Genomic DNA, 15,602 nt, shown 5'->3' on the forward strand with positions numbered 1-15,602 from the left:
TACGTAAACCAATCATTCAAAACAGAAACCAGCATAAAATTAGCATACTGAAATGTCCAACATCCGGGAAAACGCCCAGCCCGCGTCCCCACAACCATCGCCACCCTTCCTTCAAAACAAAACACAAAAACCAAATAACCACCACCATTAAATAAATTATGGTACGTCTCTTGCAGACCGCATCATCATAATGGACCGCGAAACGATTCACTCAAACAGGCGCTACCAAACAAAAACAAAAGAAAATCACCGCCGCCCCTCAACAGCTAACTCGCCCCGACCGACGTCCCCCCCTCATCGTTCGTTTCCGGCGACCGCGACGAGAACGCGCTCTGCCGTCGGATGGTGTAAACGACGAGCGAGAAACAACAAATTTGCGGCCGTTCCAATATAGGACTTTGGCGACGGTAAAAGGGTGTCGGTGGGCCGGTAAAAAGGGCGGCAGACGGCGCCAACCGTGGCGGGGGAGCGGGCACAAATAAAAAGGGTGTCTTTTTTTGAGTCTCCGATACGGGACGATTTTATTGCACGTGACGCTAAGGGAAACCGGGAAAAGGGGACGGCAGGGTGACGGACGATGATGGAAATGAGAGGAAAAGGTAAGAAATTTAATAAAAGTAATCGAAATTGCTGGGGTGCTAGGCGACGAGGAAAAAGGTCAACGATTGTTTGTAAAAAGAGATCGTGAGTTCAAATATTACTGTTAGCGATGTTATAAAATCATATGGGGCCTTTACCTGATGGAGCGGGGAATTTTTTCAAATTTTGATACTGAAATAAATACGAACTTGAAAATTAGCTGAAATAAAATAAGAAAAGGTGTTTTTAAAATGTTAATATAATCAAAATGTTTGTAGTATACAGCGAGGACACAATGACTGCGAACTATGCTGGCGGCACTGCCGTCATTGTATTATGACTAAAAAACTGCTTCGTTCCAACTCCAATGCAATGTAAATAAAATTGAGAAAAAGGCAACTAAACCAATTCCACTCATGTTACTTAAACTCTAAGAAGATAAACTTATCCGTCGCTGAAACTAATAACGAAAACATTCCGCAAGAGGAACATGTAAAACACTTTGGAATTAACTTGGGTCGTACGCTAACTTGGCCACAAACACATCAGGACCAACAGTAAATAACTCGACAGCAAGCTCGGTAGTGTGAATTGGTTAACAGGTCATTACTTCCTTTTAAATAATGATGATGAGCAACATGATGATATACAAATCCATCGTCAAGCCAATCTGAACTTACGGTATTCAACTATGGAGTAGAGCAGGCAGTAGCAATATAGAAATATCAGTACAAACTGGAATTGGTTCTGAGTGGAATAGGAGAACAATAGCATGTGAAGCTCAAGATTACCATGGCGAAGAACAGAGAAGGGAAATAATTAGTATACAGTTTCTATTGAAATGTATTCTAGATGGTGACCAGCACAAATTCATGGATCATCATTTATTTTGTCAATTTATATTATATTTCATAATAATGCACTAAATATTGATTTTTTAAGCACATTGCAATGTCTCTTAATGTTGTTCCTCATCATCTGTTATAACTAACAGAAAAAACAGACGCTACTATACACCTTTATCTCTGTGTATAACCGAGCCATATTACCGGATTATATTAATAAACTTAGGTAAAAATCTATTTAACTTTTTTTTATTTGAACGATTATATTTTATTTTTAATTAATATACATAGAATATTTTACAGGGCATCTCCTCAAAACCAACGACCCCACGAGTTTATTGGCAGTGAGGTGAACGCTTAATCACTTACCCGTATTACCATTAGTGTTGCCTAAATATGAACCATGTTTACATTTACATGTAAACCAAATTTACAATTCTTTTATAATAATGGATATTGTTGTAGTATTGTTGTGATCAACGACAGGTCGACTTGTGATCAATATGCATAATTTTTTATTCATAATTACTGGTAATGAATTCTCAATATATATGCAGTAATAGTAAGACTATATGCTATAGTAGTAATATACACCGGTTATAGCATTATGTATGGCAAACATCGTTTACATATTTGCTAATTCTTGTCATTTGATTATTCCCACTTGAGATATATTTTGGGATGCCATAGTACTGTCTCTCAGCTTGCTGTCCAATTTATATAAATTCCGATACATATATACGAACCATAATTACACGTCTAATGTCAAAAATGCACCTCATCTCTTTATATATAATTTTACTGTCCAAAGTCCCTATCTTTTCTAGTAAGCTATTCCACTAGTAGTTCTGAGTTAGAAATTATCGTTTTAGTGCTTTCAAATTATGAAACAAATAGAGGTATTTAATATTCATCTGAATTTTGTAATTTATTTTTTCTAGTAATAACTGTTTACAACTGTTTGTTCTCCGGACCATTACACACACATTTCACATAATCTGCTATACTAACACTAATTATTCAACTTTAAATATCTAGAAAATATCTGTAAGGCTATATTGTATACTATTTTAGATATTTTCGATATCTTAAGCTATTTTAAGGTCAACTATTACTTTACAAATATTAAGAAAATAATAAGGTTTACGCTACGTATAGAAGTGCTACGACGTACAAGTTTTTAGGACTTTTGCAGTGAAAGTGAAATTACCTAGGATGTCATCCTATATAGAGGTATGATATGATATTTTTTTCATTTATTTATTAAGATAAAAACTTCGTAGATTGTGTGGTTAATCCTCATAAAGCACTGTTTAACCACCAAAAAAGTAACAATAATTTTTGAAAATAGAACGGTGATAAAACTTGATGAAGAAATTTTATGGTACAGTAGCAGTATATTATATTTCGATAATGAGCAAGTTGTTAAATATATTATTAATTTATTAACTCACTTTAAATATTTATCGGAATATAAAAGTTACTGCTAACATTTCGGTCATATTAAATATATGTTGTTGTATATATTGTACATTTTTAGCTTACTACTAACTGAAATCCGCTGTTTTCTAAAGGGTGTCTTGAAGCAGAAAGGAAGTTTGAAGACGCGGAAATAGAGGAGCTGCTTTACAAAATTTTAAGTAAGAAATCCTCAGCAAGAGCTTCGTCACTAATTCGAGCTTACTCAATATGCCATTTAAGATCAATTAAAAGCTTAAGAATGGTTAAAAAATAACATCATTTAGCACACGAATTAAAGCCAGTCCTACCACGCCCGTCATATTCTCTGGATGGGGATCCTTTGAATTGTCATTTATTCCTAGTAAGGCTGAATAGCAGATTCGTTCTTTTGCAGACACTAAAAACTGGATCGTTTTCTGGATCGCTATGAAGACGAATTGCATCGACGCGAAATCCGCATACAAAGAGGATAGACAAAATTATATGAATACCAGACATTTACAAAATATTTATTTATTATTTAAATGCTAAGTTTTAAAACAACTGCTATTCATCTTGAAATAGATTCGCAGAGTTTATGAATAGTTTCCAATACAATGTTATCCCATTCTACTACCAAAACAAACATTATGCTCTATAACTTGTCATAATTGTTCAATTATTTTAAGTTCTGTTGATTTTTACGTACCGGGAATGTTTCATTATAGTTTGATGCTCCTCAAACTAAGATCTTTTTGGCTGTGTGCATGGGCGCTTTATCATCTTGGAATATCGCAGTGTTTGACAACAATACGTCAGTCATAGTAAGAATTTTATCATTGAGGATGTCGATATATTCATTATCAGTAATCTGGCCAGTGATATGAATGAGTGGATCAGTTTAATACTATGTTTCCGTCTAAATCATCAACGGAATTTCCACCATGCTTGACTCTAGGAAGCAGCCAGTCCAGATTGTATACTTCTTTTTGAGATCTTCATACATAATCTCGGCCGTTTGTAGGAAACAAAATAAACAGTAATTCACTCAACCGTGCTATATGCACCACTTCTCTCGCAGCTTAGCGTTGACTTCACTTACAAAGGTTATCGTAATCGCAGCCCTTCTATGAATGTTAGCTATGTGGAACTCCTACCGTTCTATTTTTAACGAAACAGTGTTACTCAAACGATTGTTAAGTTTTGCTGTTACTTTTTCGGCGGTAGTTTTACGTTATCTGGCCCTAATAATTTTTAATATTCGGCGGTCCCTCGTCAGTTACTCTTCTTCGATAACGTTTTACCATGTATTGTGTATGGTGTCATTACCGTAGATAGTGCTGCTCAAAAGTTTTAAACAATTCTGCTGCTTTGGACACGGACCCTTTCGCTAAGCAGGCACCAAAGATTTGCCTTCTTCGATGTTTGAGAGATCACGCATTCTACTGATCGCTCATTTTAACCATCGGAAAACCAAGTGTATAATACATTGAAACATAACCCATTGTTTCTTCTCACTTTACGGTAGTAAAAATGTGATAGAATCTGATGCTTTGGAACATATAATCGAATCAGTCTATAGTATTTGATTTGTGTTAGTACTGGTCGACACTGTTGTCAAATGTATAAAAATTCTTCAAAATATCAGTGGTAATAATTAAATATTACAAGCCGGCAAACATTTTAAATCAAAATTTCAGGTTAATACGGTAACATTCAATGTCAATCAAAGTCATAGTCAATTAAAAAGTTTCCGGCCTGACACATAGATGGCGCTACTAGAATTAAAACCATATGTTTTTTAGTTAGCCATAATCCTCAAAAGGTGCGTTTATAAATTGGACAGCTGTCGGATCATTAGTTTGTGAATTATAGCATTTTGAGTGAAGCAACTTTTGTTATTTTGAAAAAATTGATAAAAAGGAATTTCGCGTGTTGATAATATATAGCTACAGTTGAAGCAAAAAATTGGCTTGATGCCGAGTTTCCGGACACTGTCCCAGGAAAATCAACCATTAAGGATTGGTATGTTAAGTTTAGACGTGGTGAAATCAGCACCGAAGACTGTGAATGCAGTGGACGTCCAAAATAATTTGGTACCGACGAAAATATTTAAAAAATCCACAAAATGATTTTGAATGACCATAAATTGAAACTGAATGAAATAGCAGACACTATCAAATGAACGTGTATATCATATCACTTACGAATATTTAGATATGAGAAAGCTCTGTGCAAAGTTAGTGCCGCGCGAGCTCACTTTTGACCAAAAACAACGACGAGTTCATGATTCGGAGCAGGGTTTGAAGATGATCAAGCGCAATAAACCCGAGTTTTTGCATCGATATGTAACAATGGAAGAAACATGGTTTCACCATTTCACTCCGAAATCCAATCGACAGAGTGGATTGCACAAGATGAACCCACTCCAAAGCGTGGGAAAATGCAGCAGTCAGCTGGCAAAGTTATGGCGTCTGTATTTTGAGATGCGCATGTAAAAGGAAGAACTATTAACGGCGACTATTACGTAGCGTTACTGAACCGTAGCGTTTAAAAGATGAAATTGTTGAAAAACGGCCGCATTTTAAGAAAAAGAAAGTGCTGCTTCACCAAGACAATGCACCGTGTCACAAGTCAGTGAAAACGATGGAAAAAATCTATGAATTGATCTTCGAATTGCTTCCTCATCCACTCTATTATCCAGATCTGGCTCCTAGCGATTATCTCCTGTTTTGAGATCTCAAAAGGATGCTCGCTGGGAACAAATTTTCGTTGAATGAAGAGGTGATCGACGAAACTGATGGCCTATTTTGAAGCGAAGGACAAATCGTACTACAAAAATGGTATCGAAGTTGGAGGGTCGCTATAATCACTGTATCACCCTTGAAGGGTATTATGTTGAATAAAAAAACTAATTTTGACAAAAAAATATGTTTTACTATGGTAGGCCGGGGACTTTTCAAATGACGTGTTACACACCAGACTTGATATGTATCTGGGCAAAGCATTCGCGTCGCATTATTTACATGAAAGCAGTGTTGACAACATGTAAAATGATTGCATGGTGTTCATATTGTTTGTATCTCCTGAAACATGAAGGAAGAATCAATATTGTGGATAGTGGTGGATGGCATTTCTCCGAACAAAGTAAAATTTTAAAATAATTGAAAGAATATACATATATTTTACTGTTCTTTTATATAATTATTAAAATGGTATCTACTCTACAACATTTGCTGTTATGATTATATAAGTTGTGGTTTTTTTCATTTCTTCTTTTTATTACTTTTCTTTTTCTTTTCACCGCCTTTTTCTGCAGCTTTTTTCTCTTTCTTAATTTTTCTCTCAATTACCTCGTCTGGTAAGCTAACTAAAACAGTTTTCGTTTTTGGCCATCCTAAAATTAGTTAAAATTATATTTTTACATCCGTTTTTTTGTCTATTGTTATACTGTAATGAATACACTTAAAGAATAAAAACGCTTAATAGCAAAGTTTTTTGTTACATCGTCAAATGTTATAGCGCCATAACTCGCAATAGTACATATTTAATTTATTTCACCATTCATTCTATTCGCCTCGCAATTATCATAAAATTCAACATTTCACGCGAACAACATGCAACAATCGTAACGTTCGAAAGGAACCGTGAGTGAAGTTCTAAACAAAATAGAAAATAAAACCTATTTATTTGGATATTCCGGTGGAGACCTATTAGGTCTTGTACCCAATCTATCCTGTCATGTGCCGGGTGAAATACGACGGAATAAAAGGGAATCTTATGAGAGAAGTTGGATATAATTCAACCAGTATGAAGCGAAATGGGAGTAGCCTGGATAGAAATGGATTTAAACCGCTTCAAATGGGATTTATTTCAGATATATGTTCTATTTATATATTGCTTATGAAATTATGTTTTGATATTAATATTATTAATATTATATGCTAATTTTGGTATTTGTTGTGACACAGAAGTACTTTTAGTTGTTAATTTCTGTCTCTATTGATATGTTTAATTTGTAAGCAATAGATATAACAGATCAATTGAAAAGTCCCCGGTCTACCATAGTAAAACACATTTTTTGTGACACGGTGCATTATCTTACGATCGATGTCGGCGATTTCGTACCTCAAACGGTCCAATAACGCTATGTGTTAGTCACTGTTGATGATCCTTCCTTTTTCAAGGTAGTCTATGAAAACTATTCCATGCGCATCCCAAAATACAGACGCCATAGCCTTGGCAGCCATCCTTTCGATTTCCAACGCTTTGGAGTGGGTTCATCGTGTGCAGTCCACTCTGATGACTGTCGATTGAATCGACGCAAAAACTCAGGTTTATTGCGCCTGATCATCTTCAAACTCTGCTCCAAATCATCAACTCGTCGTTGTTTTTGGTCAAAAGTGAGCTCGTGCGGCATCCACTTTGTACAGAGCTTTCTCATACCCAAATATTCGTGAATGATATGATGAATTTATCTTATGAATTTTTACTATGGAATTTAGTTGAATGTTCTGCAGGAAGTTATACCAATATTAAAATATAATATCAAAGTAATGGTTCTGAGGTTTTATGGATGCTATAGGAACATCTACTTACAGCGAGATCTTCGGATTCCATCATAGAGGAAATTAAGAGATTCACAATAAGATATGAGGAAAGACCTCATGCATACTCAAGAGAATCAAACTGTTTGATCTAATATAGTTGTATGGTAAAATGTACTAAATGGTAAAAACTCAAAAGTGCTATTAACATTTATTTTATAGTAGTATTTATATATTAATAAATTAATGTATTTTGTGTCGTTATTTGCGAGCCCATTTATAGTCTGCCTATAAAGGTGAAACTTTGTAATTTTAGAAATAACCAATAAAACCCCCGAGACGATCTACCGCGCGAAGGAGACTTACCCTGACCTCTACCTACTCCGAGAAGTAGATTTCTATTGAGTTAGGAAAAACAATATTTAATACGTATACTGTCCAGTGAGAGTACGCAGCGGTCCCGAGACCTTTTTGGTCTTTAATCTACTGGCTGGATACTATAACAAGACGAATGCGGTGAATGAACTACCAATGTGGTGAAGAGAAGATGGTCAACCAGCTCACTCTTGGTGAATACCCTGGCATCGGAATTACCGAACTATTCTATGCAGTCTAACAACAACACGGTCAAATAAACAAATTTAGGTTAACACCATCGCGTTTAGAGCAAGTAATACATGCTTGTGGCCAAACAACAAAGTTTGTCATCAAATAACCAGTCGACTGTGAAACCTCTAGTCTTCGGTCAGGCAGAGGCTTCAGGTTTTCAGTTTAGGTTCTGAAGCACTAGGAAGCGTGCAGCTGGCCACTTGTAATGTTTACATCGGTAATTAAGTGGAGTCTACAAGTCATCGAGAAAGGAAGAATACATTCTACCCAGAAGGCTTGCACGAAGGAGTACGGTATTTACCACGAGGAAGTTTACAGTGTACTGTTTGCAACATACTCTCTCGGTACAATATATAAAACGAACAGTGAAACCAAAAGCCTTTATATTCACCAATTCTACACCATTTTATGTACCCATTATGTCTCAAAATTATTAAATTAATAAATGTAATATGCTAATAGTAATCAAATTATAATCAAATAATAATCAATAAAATCATAATATTAGTAATAATATTAGGTAAAGTTTTTCTGTGATATGATTTGGATTATTTTAATATATAATTTTTAACTAACTTTGTCTTTGACGATTAATTTGAACAGAAAAGAGAGAAATGCACTTGCATTTTATCCATGCAACGTGTTTTCCTCTCTCACGCTTCAACAGGATCTATTGTAGAATTAAAAGGTATTATGAACAATCGTTATTTTTCTAAGTACTCTTTTTTCTAAGTAATAGTTTTACAAGCACTTAAACTCTATGAACCTATCCAAGAGCCCTTTTATCACTCGGTAGCATCGAACGAAAGAAGTAATAATCGGCAATATCCAGTTAGTAGGGCATGTCAACTATCGATACGAATATCAATATAAGTGTTTTCATGTAGGTCGTATGGATTTTATATTATGACAATATTCTAAGAATTTTATGCCGTGTTACAAAATTACTTTTATTGCCTTTTATATTGACCGTTGCTCTCAATACTAATCTCAAACTTATCAAGTATAGTCGATTGTGACCTTTTATATTGTGTTCATTAAATTAATAGCTTAATAATAGAATCTCTTCTATGACATACGCATTGGGTGTACCATAATTTTAAAATAAATTATATGTTATAACGCTATTTTTGTTTCATTATTTTATTTATCTTTGCATTTCGTTGTCATAGACAAAATAAAACAAAACTTCAATTTGTTGAGGCAATGTTGCATTATAGATTTTGACGACGTGCATTTGCTGATTTATTGGAAGGGCTATGGTTTGCTTTTTAATTTTGGTTTCTTAACATCTCGAATTGAACTTGGTTCTTGTAATCTTATAAGTATAAACAGGTTTCGTTTCAATACCAGAGTTCAAATGTATATAAATTTCATTGTGATAAATTATATTTTTAAATTGAATCAGATATAAATACTCTTAGAATTATTTCAGTCTTCTTTCTAATCATGTCATGTTAATGATTAATCGTCGAATTACAACCCTTGTTTGATTTTATTAGCCGACGAAAAAACAATTGTAGGGTATTGTATTCTATTCTAGGTCTTTGTACCGCTTTGCCCAATACATAGCTTAAAGTCGAGATTGTTTTTTCAATTAATTCATTTAATGGGTCTGGTTATCAGCTAGAATCGGAATTTTAATATTCTGAACTATGCATTTAATATAACTGTTTGCTTGTATGACAATTCTGAATATCTCTAAAATTTTTAATATCTCAAATTTTGATATCATTTGCGAAAAATAATGAGAGGAAACAAGAAGGCTTATGTTGGCCGATAATTTAATAATTTAGTCAATGGATGTTCATTCGATATTAAATAGATATCATCTTTGATGTGGTTGAGTAATGTTTGTTTATGCATTACCTAAATTCTGGATCAGGCGCCCTCATATAATCAATGTAAGTAAAATCGTTTATACGCTTCATCGTGCTGTATCTGCTTTGAAACCCTCCTTTACCTCAATTTAATATTTTATTTAATGCTAAAACCCATATCTAAAGACGACTAGGTAAAATTGCTCTTTCTGAATATACTATTTTCTACATAAAATATATGCCCGAATACTTAATACACTTATTATATCTTCTAGGACTTGACTTTTAATGTCGCTAGTAATAGTACCTGTTTTCTTAATTTGCATGCTTGATATTTTAATTAAAGCTTAGTCTAAGGTTTATTCTGATATTATATATGATGTACGTGTTTTTAACGTGCTTTAAACATTTAGTAATGCGACGACAATGATCAAACGACAGTAGACTCTACAGAGCGAAATTAGTCTTGAACTATTTGAAATCATGTTGAACACTTTCTAGATCTATTATTAGTAAAATTAGTACTAAACTATTAGTAGAACCTAGTAAAATTAAGACGACTTTTTTCCCCTGCACAATGCTGCTAATATTGCATTCTGAAGACGTAAGGTCTTTAGTCTGGTGTTAGATATAGCCACTCCCACGTTGGTACGTGAGTGTTCCGGTACCATTATAGGGATGATACCATGCACTGTTAGTTCTGTTGATCCTCCGATCATATCCTGACTAAAATCTAACAATATTATTAAATAATTATCCTAGCACAAATTTCATTTATGCAATTTCATAGAAAAATTACTTTATTATGATTTATGTATTATCGATTCTTCTAAAATGAAATATAAAATATTCTTTACGCTTTATGTTACTTGCGATTATTGTAGCATTATTGAAAATGTGAAGGAACAAAAATTAGTTCAGATAAAATATTTTATAAACAGCATAAACCCATATAAGTTAAAAATATTTAACATTTTTTTGAAATGACAACAAATTAATATATCCATTTTGTCGAAAGTTATATTCATCATTGAGAAAAGAGATATATGAGCACATCTCTTCCTGAAACAGATTGACGAAGTTAGAAAATAATATTTTAGGAAATAAACCTTCTCTATCGATTAGAAGATAATTTTCTCACTTATTTCAATTTCCATAAATATTTTTTACTTTATGTTAAAATACAGGACAGAGGAAGGAATGAAAGAAGATACTCTAAGTAAATGGTCAAAGCACCAACCAAATGTTGCAGCTATTAAATATGTTGAGAGTAAAAGAGCATGTTACAAATACTATTAATAATAAAAAAGTTTTAATAATAACAAGATAATAATAAAAACTTTAATAACAAATATAACATAAAACGACATCTTGACATATTGATAGTTAATTTATCTTAAATCTATTCATAATACAGCATGCGTTAAATATGGACGAGTGAAATAAATAAGGAAAAATCAATTCATTTACAATTAAGTATTTTTACAAGTAAATTGTACAGTGATTTTTTATTGTGTATTTTAGGTCATAAAATATGATGTATTAATGGATGAAATAATGGGGACAAATTAAAGAAAGAAACCTCATTCGAATTAATGGAACACATGATCAATACTCTAAACAGTTTGATAATTGTTTTAAATTTAGATACATTTTGAAATGTTTATTAATTATTATAACAAAATATGTAGTGATATGTTATAGTTATTTACCCGATTTGTTTTAATTTTAATTGATATTGTATTTTGAATTGTAGTCATGTTGACGAAATCTAACACTGGAAAGTATGTTTATTTACAATAATAGAGCATGCGCTCTTAAGACAATCGCATACGAACGGAGTTGAAATGGCAAACAATCCGTGTTTTTCTATATATGTTAGTGTGTTACAAATAATACTTTTACCATTTTTCTGATAATCCTCTTTTAACAATGTCTTTATATTGCTAATATTTGTTTTATTATTACGTCATCGAGCTTTGATTATGTCGATTCTAGAAGTTATATATTGAATAATTTTGACGTTGGTCTTTAATTTCATTTGAAGATGGAGGAATTCTATTTTGAGACATATTATTTTGGATATATTTTTATACTGTATATTCTTTGGTTAAACTAAACAGACTCAATAAGTCTTAAGTCCTAATTAAGAATATTAACTTATAAATCGGATATTTTGGATAACGATAATTTTAAATATGGGATAACTTTAATTGAATATAGCTTATGTTTAAGTTGGTCTTTGATTTTTGGTTTATTTATATTACTTGATCTATTTTTAATTTAATTATAGAATTAGGCATTAAATAGGTGTTGAAAGAGTATTGGAAATATTGTTAAAATTCTAATTATTCAACTAACTTTTCTGATCAAATGACTGCAGGGAAATTGAAGAATTTTTTTTGTAATAATTTTTTATTTCAACTAACTTTTCTGATCAAATGACACTACAAATTAATTAGTGTCCCTTATATATGTCGAATATTCATTTTAAAATGTAAAATTCTGTATTCCTTATGGGACGACAAAAATTGAATAACCTAATATAGGGATGCCAAAAAAAAATCTAAACTTTTGGCTTACATATAATTAAATTAGAAACGCAGATTGTCTTTATAAAACAAACTTTATATCCGATATTAATACAAAGGATGCTTAACACTAAGACATAACAACTACAATGGATTATTAAAGACTATTTCACATGCAACCGATATTCATATTTATACCATTTTAAGGCAGCCCAAAAATGTTCAAGGTCACGCTATATTGAGATGTCTGCATTCCTGGTTGTTTACTAGTTTGCGATCAACGTTGTTGTTGGCATACCTTGATTTTTTATTCTACATATCTATTATGCTGAACTAACCCAATGTATGTAATGTTCTTCGGTAAATGCCTCCCATTTCCTCATCACTCAAAGGCTGTTCATGACCATATGACTATATCAAAATATTCTGTGGTTGACCGATATTTTCGCGGCGGGTTAATATTCTTGAGTATGAGGGACTCCGAAAAAAATATCGAAAATTTTTTGGACGGTTATACCGTTATTCCTGTGTACTGCTAGTTCCCGATATTTTTTGGATATATATATATATATATATATATATATATATATATATATATATATATATATATATATATAAATATTTCTTTAAATATCGAATCCGATATATTTATATTTTTTAAAATATCAACTTGCCTAGTCTATTATATATTTGGGCTGAGTGGCATTTGCATTTTTATGTATCTTAATATAAATTGAAACCTAAATTGAACCGATAATTGGGGTTAAAAGTGTTAAAAACTATTGATAGCAGAAGGAAGGGAAGAGTAGTGATAGACGATGCACAACATATTTAAAAATAAAAATTTAATTATTTATTCATAATAAAGAATTAAATTTATTAAAAAAATCCTTTTAAATTAATCTATAGTCTTTATGGCTCGAACTATACGTTTCTAGGCCTGTCTCCTAGATTGAAGTAATTCCATTTGATTTTAAGTGGATAATTCCAATATCGCTCTGCAAAAAAAGAGTCGTAAACAATTTTCCAGCTATGCGGCAAAACGGTCGAAGGCTAGACCTCGCCTCTTAATAAAACTTTTATTTGTCTTCAATGTCGTAGGAAATAAAACGCCGACAATAATATTCTTCATCGAGCGTTTACTCAATATTTTCAATAATAGGGATGAGATGGAGTGAGAGCCAATAAGATTTTCTGAAAAATAAACAACCGATTTCCATCTCGCGTCGTTTCGTCGGACTGCTCTAGAAAAATATCGATGGCTAAATATGTTTATTCGCTGGAAATTTACATTTTATTTTCGGTTTTATACGAAAATGGCTTATTTTCTGTAAAGAGTTTAGTCTATTAGCATTTACTCCAAATAATTTGAAGTTTTTAGGCTATTCTAATGTTATGATAATGTTGTTTTTGTTGCATTGCGTGTATAAATCTTAGTTTTCTACAACTTTTTTCCAAATTTCGAACAAAATAATGAAACCGTGTCGAAAGAACAATTTTGCTTGGGTAGTGATCTAATAACACTGTGTGACATTTTTTTTGTGTTCTATAACATTAAATAAAACGGCTCTTTTGTTAAATTGTATCTGCTGAACACAAACTTAAACGATATTTTTGTAACACGTACCATTTACCAGCTGGCCTCAGCCTTATTTAATCTCTTTAGTTTATATTTATCGATAAAAGAGCACATTAACGTCGCGTGTTACGCTGGCGAGACTGCTTTCTTTACGGCCTCCAGGTTCGAAGATACCATTCAATGACGCTCACAGAAGCAGCTCGATCATGCGGTCATGAGGTTCAAATTCTAGAGGTTGCAAATTAACCCCCTGAAAACGTTACCAATTGCGCGTCTCGCATTTGCTCCACTTCGACCAATGATTCGGTTGGCATTCTCAAATCCAGAAAGCAATCCAGAAAGGGTCTAGCAAACTTGCTACCTCTTCTGATCTACTCTTCCAGCAGACTCTCCATCTCCATCAACTGCTTGACTTAGAAGATGTTAATCCGGTCCGTAATCCTTTACGGATGTACTTCAAATTTGTTACATGCATCTAGGTCAAACGGCTTCGAGTCTTTCAAAATAAGCTCTTCAGGAGAATATGAGCCGCTCCATGATTTATCAGAAATAATTAAATTCACAGGAACTGACACTCCACAAATCAATCACTTCATATCTCAATCCTTCTACAAATAACAACTCAGCTCAAGTTCTTTTGAAAACGTGCTTGTTCACCAGCTGGTCGACATATCCTACTGGAAGCGTTTACCTGGTTCCTCACTCACCATTCCAAGATTAGGGGAGAAAATCAAAATTCGAATGCGAGAAATGCATTTTTAAAGACATTTTATATTCCATCGTTTGAATTTTTGTAACAAGTCATTCAGTAAAAACCCCGCATTTTCAGCTTTTGAGATTTCCAAAAAATCCATGAATTACTTTCTTTAGAGATAACCAAATGCTGATCCTTCACGACAATGTATATTTGAGAAGTACTCTGCGTGCGACAGAACTTCTGATTCGAACAGTAAAGGTACATCCTGCACAACACTTGTAGCGTGCGATTGAAAATTGTTATGCAAAAGGATGACTTCTGTTACTCGCTAGTGCTGGTCTTTTCTTGCAGCAACTCCTTCAATTCACGTTGATAGATATGTATAGTGATAGTTTTAAGTGGTTTTAGTAGCTCGTAATTCACTACACCTTGCTGATCCCACCGTATGTAGAATGCCAATCTGGAAGGCTTTCTATGGATTAATCTAATTTTCATCGCCACTCGCAATATACTGCAGAAAATAGTGCTTTTTGCATGACAAGCAATGAAATCGTAATGTGAAATCGATAATTGGTATATGATGGAGCAGCATCATTATATGTTTCTTAAAGTAATGAGTGTAGAAAATGTAATTTTTTGAGTTTTTTATGATTAGTGTGTGTAATTAGTATATAACTCAATAATACGAGGGTTGGTATTTATATTTTGAGCCTTTTCAAGACTAAGTATTGTGGGTTTTCATCTGATGTTTCCAATTGGAAGTTTGATCTTTACAACCATAACTTTTAGATGGTTTCGTTATTTGAGCACAACTTGTATTGCTTGTAAAAAAATTGAGTCATCTTTTGAACAGTTTCGTGTGATTATTTCTGATGACTTTTGATGGGGACTATCAAGACGGGAGTGAATCGATCAACTCACTTCCACTTTTGACGCCGAAGCCCTATCTGCGGCC

The 15,602-nt window shown here is 33.1% G+C and overlaps 1 protein-coding gene across 1 annotated transcript in view; it reads right to left on the bottom strand.

The window, feature by feature from the left end:
• Nucleotides 1-6,059: 6,059 nt before the first annotated feature.
• Nucleotides 6,060-15,602, bottom strand: part of LOC143195329 (uncharacterized) — a 42,725-nt gene continuing 33,182 nt past the window's right edge. Inside the window, exon 3 of the mRNA XM_076402373.1 lies at nt 6,060-6,261. Coding sequence (XP_076258488.1) covers nt 6,131-6,261 — 131 coding nt within the window. The 3' untranslated portion in view covers nt 6,060-6,130. The remainder of the gene's footprint in view (nt 6,262-15,602) is intronic.

The sequence above is a fragment of the Rhynchophorus ferrugineus genome, unplaced genomic scaffold (genome assembly GCF_030347505.1).
Source record: "Rhynchophorus ferrugineus isolate W39M unplaced genomic scaffold, kcgeb_rfMv2 rfM4, whole genome shotgun sequence".
Classification (NCBI taxonomy): Eukaryota; Metazoa; Arthropoda; class Insecta; order Coleoptera; family Curculionidae; genus Rhynchophorus; species Rhynchophorus ferrugineus.